Source organism: Mercenaria mercenaria, chromosome 16 (genome assembly GCF_021730395.1).
Source record: "Mercenaria mercenaria strain notata chromosome 16, MADL_Memer_1, whole genome shotgun sequence".
Classification (NCBI taxonomy): domain Eukaryota; kingdom Metazoa; phylum Mollusca; class Bivalvia; order Venerida; family Veneridae; genus Mercenaria; species Mercenaria mercenaria.
Window position 1 is genome coordinate 27,247,681 of NC_069376.1, and position 10,144 is coordinate 27,257,824.

Below are 10,144 nucleotides of genomic sequence, written 5' to 3' on the forward strand. Positions count from 1 at the left end.
TTAATTAATCATTTGTTTATTTTCCGGCTTCAGGGTTTTCTTCGCAACAATAAAACGTGACGTTGTTGAGAGCAGTATCGTCTCCACTTCCTTGATCCCCTTCAACTGCAGTCCTCAACCCACAGATGGCGGAATTGGCGGGACAACTACCGCTCCAACTTCCCATACGACCATATAATCCATGCCCTGGTGGAATTGCCAGTTCCCTTGGGTAAGTTAAAGCAGCAAAATCCCTACAGAGGAATTTCACGTAGTTGGCCGCTGTGTCATCACCGCTCTGTTTTTGATCAAACAAAATATATAATGTGATTTCAAAATACGCTCTTCAAATAAATAAAATACCAAGGTAATAACAATCACAATTTACCAACATTTTATAGCATTTTTTTCAGTTTTCATGCATTCTGTTAGATATTTATTTAAGGAACAAAAACACATTGCACTGAGTGAAATCCCTGTCGGAAATGTATATCTTATTACTTTTGGTGAAATTTGTAATTACCTCCCATTAATATAAAAGTATTAAAAGGGTGGTACATTTCTTTTTATTTCAATACAATGCCTACTTTTACATTTGCATTTGATAAATATTGGGATATTTCAACAACCTAAAATAAAAGGCAAGTTTTAAAATAGAGTTTAGCTGCGTAAATCTGTTTTGGCCGTGCAACCGAGATAGACAAAGGGAGGTAATAAAAATTTTATAAACTTGCATTTCTACTTTATTTTGGCAAAATATGTACTTATCAATGCAAATCTTTCACAACTTTAATGCAATAGTGCATTATATTCATATTATCATCCGTAGGCGAAATAGGTTGATTTAATTTATACTTATGCCAAAGTGACGCTATCTTAGTTGGGCTAGCAGGTTTTAAAATATTTTCAGTGAAAATCTGGAGTTTTTTAAGAACTCGGTGAACAAACATAAGTGTAAATGATCAGTTGATTAAGTTTTATACAAAGCAATTAGTTGACAGAAATCTGATTATCCACCTAACAAGTATAACAGTGAAATCTTGATTTGATTTGATCTAATTCTTGCACGGGAAATGTTTATGCCAAATTATCAGAATGATATATAAAGTAGTCATATACAAGAGAAAATTGTCGACTGGATACACAAATATACATATGCACTGACGCGCAAAATGCTCACGCGGATAAGTGGAAAATCTATATACCCCCGCACCAAATCCAACCACCCCGCCGCCATTACTAATAGCAGGGCACATAAATTTATGTTCGTTTGAGTGCGTACCTTTTGGTCAGGTTCAACTTGTAGAACAAATTCTGTCAGAAATGTTGGTGCACCGTTTCGAGTTGGACACGTGACCTCGTTATGCCAATGACCAAACGGTCCTTCTCGAGAAGTAATTTTCCCGCCAGAACGTACCGCATCAAGACCTTTACAGTCAAGTTGAATGGAATTTAACGCAGTATCGTCTCCGCTCCCTTGACCTGGTTCTACCTGTGGTATAATAGATTGACAAGACATAATTGAGCCGCGCCATGAGAAAACCAACACAGTGTTTGCGACCAGCATGGATCCAGACCAGCCTGCGCATCCGCGCAGTCTTGTCAGGATCCATGCTGTTCGCATTCAAAGCCTTTTGCATTTAGAAAAAAACCGTTAGCGAACAGCATCCATGGATCCTGACCAGAATGCGCGGATGCGCAGGCTGGTCAGGATCCATGCTGGTCGCAAACGCACTATGTTGGTTTTCTCATGGCGCGTCTCTTATAATGCAACGGATTAAGGGAATTTCAAAGACATAAGCATGGGAGTTAATGTAAATCCAAACTACACATTTTTATGATATACCTACGCATTTTCTGTCTGAAATACAGCATGTGTTTCACTAACGACTACAAAATCCTGTATTCAACTCCCGTCGGATACGGAAAAATATATGCTTTAGTGGTTAGTTCAAAAATGACGTCAGAAATGACGAAATTCTGGATGATACAACACTAGAAAAAGGTACATGTATATGTATACAGTACAAAGGATATCATAACATTATTGCATGACTGCGGCATTTTCCTTTGAAGTTTTGTGTTTTCTAAATTCTGGTAGCCACGCCATGTACACGGATAATCCTAACTCTGTTCAGCGACCCAAACTCAGTGCCAACATGGCTGACATAAAGACGATGCATGTAGTTAATTTCTTTGTCTTTTTTCATGTTTTTATGTGAGTATGCAATGTTAGCGTAAAACTTTTGATAGTTATAATATCCTGTACTGATAACATGTTTGTGTACTAAATATTTCAATCGAAATGTCACATTATGTGGCTGGAATGCATTAAACTGTACTCAAAAAAGTCTTCAAAATGAACATGTTTTGTGTTTCTAACTGTTTTAATGTACCAAAAATTGCAGTAAGACCTTACTTATTAAATGTATTAGTTCCATAAATATCTCTTTGACAATGTTTAACAGTATCAAAGTTTGAAATTGATTTTTATAGCTTAAAATTGTATTGATTATGAGGTGGGTTTAAATTTGCGGATAATTCCTAACTGGTATAGGAAACAGTGCTGGATAAATACGAACTTAGAATGGATAAACATCTAACCAAACGAAAACGGCTGTTTGTCTGTGCTTTTTTATGGAATGTTGATGCTCGAAGTTCTTTGATCTACCCACTCCTGCAGGGATGTGGGATTCCTATGTCCAATTTATCCGACTCGTGTTGTTGTTTTTTTGCCGGCGGACAAATGCATTTTTCATTCTGTGTGTCCGCGGACAAGCATACTTTTTCAGGTATAAAAAGAGAAAACATAAAATATCATTTAGATTTTGTGTTGCTTCAAGTGTATGGAGGTGATAAAGATAATGGGTTCTTTGACTAGGTCTCGCGCACACTGTAACTCGGTGACTATGATAAAATATCAGAGAAGATTTAGATACAAGAAGATTTATTTAACGTCGGATAAGTATAAACATATAACACTAGCTTAAAGCTATTTTCCGGCAAACACATGCAAATAAGCTCGACCTAAGTAAATCAGCTATAATAAAGTGCAAATATGTTAAAGCACATTAAAGCAAATAAAGCATCTGGCTCTAAGTAGATAAGAAACAAATCACAAATTATCATATACAGCGCATTAAAACAAAATAGCACATAGGTACTAGCAAATAAAAGGAAAAAGTAATTTACCACATACTGATTTAGCACATTTAAAGCAACATAGAAAAATTAACTGACACTACACAAAAAATAAGAAGAGTCACATTTTACAACATGCATTTAAAAAAACATAAAAGAAGAAATCATATACATGCTAAAGGGAACATAAGAACTACTTAAAGTAGCTGAAGAAAAATATTTGCATCATCAGCATTATAGCATTCTGTAACTAAAACTAAAAAAGGAAAACAAGGGTTACACACAGAGAACTAAAGGGACATTTAAAGACATCAGAAACGTAAACAACTTTAAAAAAAGTATTATGACAAGTTTGTAAGTAGAATCCCAACTGCTGAGACAATAAGTCACTGTCAAAGGTAATATTTGAGCCAGTAGTCAGCCAAATTAAAATCAAAAGCACACAGAGATCGCAAGTATGATTAAAACAAGTCGGAACGTTTTAAGAGTCTTTCTATGAATTCACCTGGCTTTGCACCATTGCGTGGGCAGTGTTTCGGGCATGACCTCAAAAGATCCCGGACACTGCTTACGCGATTCAGACTTTTATAAACGTTAAAAGGCAAATATTTCAACAGCTTATTTTTTTTTACCACAGTTACTGTGATATGCTTTTCTTTTCATTGTCCTAAATAAAGAACTCGATTTCCAGTCTATTTTCGCTTTCATGAAGGTTTGATATTACAAATCAGAGCAAGTGAAATTTGACTATGGACATGTGGATTTTTAAGTTCCGTGGACAAGTGACAAAGGTAAGGATACCCACACCCCTGCCCCGTCAGTCCATGCATCACTCCCCACCCCACCACACCACACCACACACACACACGTTTCTTCCCTATTTACCGTCTGAAAAATATCAAATTTAATAATTAATCATAAATCTAATCCCATTTAAACAATTTCAAAAATATTCCATTAGCACCTCTATAAAAATCTCTTACACTATACGATATACAAGATTTGAAACAAACACAATTCTTCTGAAACAGTGTGTGTGTGTTTTAGTGTGTGTGCGTGCGCATGTGCGTGCGTGTGTATGTGTGAGAGAGGGACTGGAGAGAGAGAAAGAGAGAGAGAGAGATTGAGAGAGAGAGAGACCACAGAACTTTGAACATCGGTGGTATTAAATAATTTCTTATATAAATAATATAATAATTTTGACTTTTATACTGAGTTATTTTTGAGGGTTTATCCAGATTTTTCCAAACATTGCTATTTGCATAATATTAAAATTATGAAAAAATATTTGATTGTAGTGGGCATACATATAACATCTTGTAAAATTAATGACAAATTAATTAATGAAGATTTTTATCCTTACATTTTTCACTTGTCCACGGAACTTAAACCGACAATACCGCTTATAAAGTAATGTTTACAATAATCACACTATGTACATGTCAACTTATTCATTTCTATAGAATACTAGTCAGTTAGGTGTTTATCCGTCACGCAATTTTGTGTAAGTTAGGTTTTTATCCATTCCTCATGTAAACTGAATTCCGTTTTTATCAACTCAAAGTTTTTATCCCTTTTCTCGCTGTCAGTACATTTGAACATGTATTGTGCCAACATGTACTGGGTTAACAACATAGTGTAAACGGGCCTATAAGGCAGTATATCTTTGCTTTCAAACAACAAAATACTCGAGGCATCAAAAGCATAGAAGTATTTTTAAAGATTTTTTGTAAAAGTTTTCATTGAAAAAGTTGCCTTGTTCGTCGTTTTTCCACCTGAAAACACAAGGGTTGATATATTTAACATGGTGCATTTTGAAATAAATATACACTTGATCAATGGAGATAGATATTACAACAGAAACGTTCCTTTATACATCGTAATTACACAGAAAACAAAGTTGTATCGGCTTTACATCCGCCATGTTGGCACTGAGTTAGGGTCGCTGAACAGAGTTAAGATTATCCGGGTACATGGCGTGGTATCGCCACGGTTAGCCGTGCTCTAAATTCCGTTGCATACAGGTATCGCTCACAGTTTTCCCTGTCTGGTATGTAGAACAATACACACAAATTAGCAAGTGTTGCTGTGATAAGGTATTGAAAATGATAAGCTATTTGAAATAATTTATTACTGTATTTCTGTAGGTTAGTTCTCTACATCTTGATTTAAAACTTGAGTTTTTAAATAACATAAAAATATAACTGCAAAAATGATTATGATATTCTATTCAGTTTAAAAATTCAAATTACGTTTCTGGCAAAGCTTTACAATATGCTCTAGGTATTAATTTCATCGATACATGAAACATTTGTTGATAAAATTAGCCACGTCGGGTTTGTTTACATTCCCTATTTCTCCAGGGTTCATGACCTCGTTAGCGCCCCCACCCCCCAACCCCGCGGCAAATTCAAATTTTTAGCAGTTAGTTTAAATTATTTTTGAAACTCTATTTCACAACTTTTTGTTTTGAAAAACAATTACACCAATTGTTAAAGAATGTTTCAATGCGTATTTATGCACTTTTTTATAACTTTTTTTTCAATAGTTTATTAAAAAATTTGAAAAAGGGACCTGATGTGAAGCATGCATAATTTATATAAAAACCTACCCAGCGCCATCTTCTGGCTTTTATATGGTAGTTGGGGTTTACCATGAAATGTTTCTAAGGGAGGCTCAAGAGGGGAAATATTTTTAAATATTTTAAATTTAAGATATTTAAAAAATCTGTTCAGTTTACTGTTTTTAATCATGCAATAAATCAGTTAGACAATACATACGCGTGTGTTACCGGCTAGTATCATCATGCTTGGGAGAATCTCAGGGAACGTAATTTGATAGCAAACTCGCCTCTACGAGGCTCGTTTGCTACCCAAATTACGTCCCTGAGATTCCCCCGCGCATGATGATACCAGCCGGTAACACACTTTTATGTATTATCTAACTTAAACATAGCTTGTGAGATCAAGGCCTGCCAAAATCCGCTCCAGCCGAATATAACATTGCAGATAAACCTTCTGTCATAATAACCCTATAGGTGATAATAACAGCTAGATTCTAATCCGACAACAATCATTATGACTGATAATAAATAGATAACACCTATCCATTGTTAATATTTTACTGGTGATATTTTATACTGATGTTTCTCCATAAAGTCCCAATGTCACGAAACATCAGTCCCTTCTTACTTCATTCATTGATTAATTCAACAACCGCCTGAAGTCTAAAATGCGTTTAAGTAATCCTTAGCATACTGGACACGATTTTTTGTGCCTTTGTGACCAGTGTAGATCATGATCAGTCTGCATTTCCGTGCAGTCTGATAAAGATCTGCACTGTTCGCTATTCAGACAGTACCTGTTTGGTAAGCATCCCTTTTAACAGTGATAATAACAGCTAGATTCTAATCCGACAACAATCATTATGACTGATAATAAATAGATAACACCTATCCATTGTTAATATTTTACTGGTGATATTTTATACTGATGTTTCTCCATAAAGTCCCAATGTCACGAAACATCAGTCCCTTCTTACTTCATTCATTGATTAATTCAACAACCGCCTGAAGTCTAAAATGCGTTTAAGTAATCCTTAGCATACTGGACACGATTTTTTGTGCCTTTGTGACCAGTGTAGATCATGATCAGTCTGCATTTCCGTGCAGTCTGATAAAGATCTGCACTGTTCGCTATTCAGACAGTACCTGTTTGGTAAGCATCCCTTTTAACAGTAAATGGTACCATCCAAATTGAAAGATGGGCAAGATAAGGGTTAAAGAAACAATTACTAAAACAAATACCTTGATTGCATATCCTATGGCATAAGTTCCTTCCGCACAAAACTGGGGCGAACCCCAGCCGCCCCATGGCGCGCCATTAGAAGCCTTCAGAACTTTATTTACACGTCTTGGGGCATTGTTCACTAAAATCAAAGCATTTCCTGGCAATAATTGTGTCAGAAAAAGAAACAAGAGCACAAATGTCGACGTGTCCATCTTTGCTGGACAAGGTGATTGACAATGATATAACTCTACATATAGGTATAATGGTTATATACTTACTAGTACATGGCCTTATCTCATGTTTGACCTATCAGGCTAACACTAAAAGAACCGACCGTTGAGTCACTATTTCCTTATGTTTCCGAATATGTGACACCATTCTTTTCTCGGACTAAACTTTTATAGGCATGAAGGGGGCAATTAGCCGGATATGCCTCCGTGGTCCACTCGAATGTAGTCCATATCAATATATAGTGCAATTTTCCCGCCTAGTAAAGGCCATTTTCATGCCAGATATAAGCTTTATTGATGCTTGATTGTAAAAAAGAATGTCCGCAGATGATTTTAAGCTACGTTATATGCTTCAAAAGTTGATTTGAAGCTGCCTTCTAAAATGAAAGTGAAAGTAGGTATTTCCTGACGTCTACCTACGTAATATTAGCGTTTTAATCACGTGTTTCAGTCACGTGACCATGGTTTCACTGCATTATGGTCAACCCCATATTTTTTGGGTATATTTTGATTGCCTAAAGACAGACCTTCAAGACAAGGGTAGTCTCGCAGGAAGTGAAAGGCTAGAAATCTTGATAAAAATATGTTATAAGTTGTTAATTTTATATAGAAAATAGTAGCGGAGGCATTTAATACCTTCATACCTACACTGTGTCCTTTGGTGAAACTAAATAGATAAGCACCTAGAGACTGCGAAATAATCACTTGACGGCATAATAATTATCTGTTTAAAATTACTCGCCCTCAGTTTGGGTGAAAATTTTCAACACTTTCTTTTTCACTAAGTTTGGCATAGAATGTATATATGATACTGAAAAATGATAGAGTGGGTGAAAATGAAAAGTAAGATATTGGTAACAATGCAAGAAGAATGTAAATTTTCTGCATTATTTCAAAAGCGTTTCAACGGCACAATATTTTTTGGTTATTTATAAGGGTATCTCGTAGAGATCTTATGTCAAAGTTTGTACCACTAGTCACTCTCAAAGTACTCACTTTATATGGATTTTTGAGAGAAATTGTTTCTCGCCTAAAATGTGTGGGTTAGTCCCTTTAAAACTGACAAATGTTGGGGTTTTTTTTCTTCCTTTCAGGTAAAAAAGCAAAAACAAAATTATATCAATACATTTTACTAGTTTTCGGTCCACTGAATATAAAAAGAAGTATTTCATGCAGAATCATGTTACTCTGACCTCTAATATTTCATATTCTCGCTACCAGCAGTAAGTCAATTGGCACCAGTTTATGCTCTGCACAATTTGACCGTGTATGAATATATTTCGTACATTTTCATACCCAGACGCTTTAGGTCTAATTATCACGGAACCAGCGTGGGAACCATTTTGGTTATGGTAGACCGTTTTCAGTTAAGATGTACATCGAGGCACGCGTGTCAGATTTTTAATGGTATATATTAAGTTTTTGTAGAAAATATTGGGAGAGAATGTTGTAAGTCTCATTGTCAGAAGTAGTACCAGGTCACAACGTATAATGTTAATGTTATTGAAAAGTACATAATGAAATTCTGTAAAAAAAATCCCTTTTTATAACATGATAAAGAGAACGATAACTTCTATAGTTTATTCTGTAAACTGTCAAGGGACTGCCGATTAACAAATAGCCACTATTATACCTATAACTGGTATTTATAAGCATTCGTGAAAGGTATTTTAAATCTTTAAACAAAAATGAAACACAACAAACCATATTGAATGTAACTACAAAATATCATCAGTTTTAACTAAGCATGTAAGTAGGTTTATTGGTTCCATAACATAACTGTACGTCTAAAATATGGTTTGTTGAGGCAAATAAAGTGTGAATAAGCTGTAGGAATAACAAGCAAATAATTTACATTTCAATACATATCTGGTAATATCGTTTACCGTTTTAAATACTGATGCAGAATTTATAAAAGAAAACCAACTAAATTTTATATCTAGCTCCCGTACTTCTCAAGAAAAAGCTTAGTTATATATGTATTATATATATATATGATAAAAAAGACATGGTGTCTGAACTCATTCGTCCTCCACCTCTGATCCATGCGGAGATGTTAACAAGTTACGTGCAGAGAAAAGTATGTACCAGGCTCCAATTTCACGAAAACACTTAAGTAATTGCTTAGCTAAGTCTGTTATTTCAAATGCTTGTTTTTGCCCTTTAAGCGTCTTCAATGTTGACTTTTCATCTATATAAGAACCATAATTATATGACTATTTCATAGATCAAAACACAATAACTCTGAATTTTACACACACAAAAAAACGAAGTACAGAAATGAGAAATATACTTAAGCAAACACATAAGTTCGTTATAGCGTGCTTAAGTAGAAATATCATATTTGTGTGACTGAAATAAATACTGCAAACAAATACTACTAACCATAGTATAATTTAGCAATAAATACATTGTCATAGAAAAAAATCAGCATTAAATGACAATAACTTAAGCAATAACACAATTTTAAAATAACAGACTTAACTAAGTAATTACTTAAGTTTTTTCGTGAAATTGGGAATCCAAGAACACTGGTTAGGTTATCAGTCCGCCAAACTGTTGCATATATTTATATAATTATATACTAATCAGACTGCAATCATATCTCTTCTGTATATTTTATGTCCACACACTCGGCGGGCTTTTCAAACTAAAACGGTATTTTTTGGTGGTGTGCATTTTGAAATTTTAATATATATGATTACTCGCTTATCTTAAAATTGATAACACAAATGGTAAAAATTGTTGGTAAATTTAATGTTATCAATTCGTATAGAATTATAAGGCCTTAATCGCTTTGTCATTTGTATTTGGGTTCAAATTTTTCCTTAAAGGACAGTTGGTTTTGGAAATATTATTATCTACCTTTAAAGGTATACTAGACTCAAATTACATATCCGAAAATATGGATAATCAATACATAGTGTTTATATAGTTTATATGTATTAACGATGTTATGAATAAGGTCTAAAATAGTAGACACTCTAAAATCTATATAGCAAAACA

General features: G+C 34.5%; 1 protein-coding gene across 1 annotated transcript; it reads right to left on the reverse strand.

Moving 5' to 3' along the window:
- Window positions 1-16: 16 nt before the first annotated feature.
- LOC128549270 (vitelline membrane outer layer protein 1-like) lies at window positions 17-7,140 on the reverse strand. Its single transcript, XM_053525827.1, has 3 exons — window positions 6,926-7,140; window positions 1,262-1,471; window positions 17-277 (listed from the first exon to the last, which is right to left on the reverse strand). Exons 1-3 carry the CDS (start codon window positions 7,118-7,120, stop codon window positions 17-19), a joined length of 666 nt encoding a protein of 221 aa, XP_053381802.1. The 5' UTR covers window positions 7,121-7,140.
- Between the last annotated feature and the right edge of the window lie 3,004 nt (window positions 7,141-10,144).

Excerpts from the sequence above, each read along its gene's own strand:
- LOC128549270 (XM_053525827.1), bottom strand. The coding sequence starts at position 7,120 with ATGGACACGTCGACATTTGTGCTCTTGTTTCTTTTTCTGACACAATTA. Across the intron at positions 1,472-6,925 it reads CCATAGGATATGCAATCAAG|GTAGAACCAGGTCAAGGGAG; the intron begins GTATTTGTTTTA and ends ATTATACCACAG. Across the intron at positions 278-1,261 it reads AAGTTGAACCTGACCAAAAG|AGCGGTGATGACACAGCGGC; the intron begins GTACGCACTCAA and ends GATCAAAAACAG.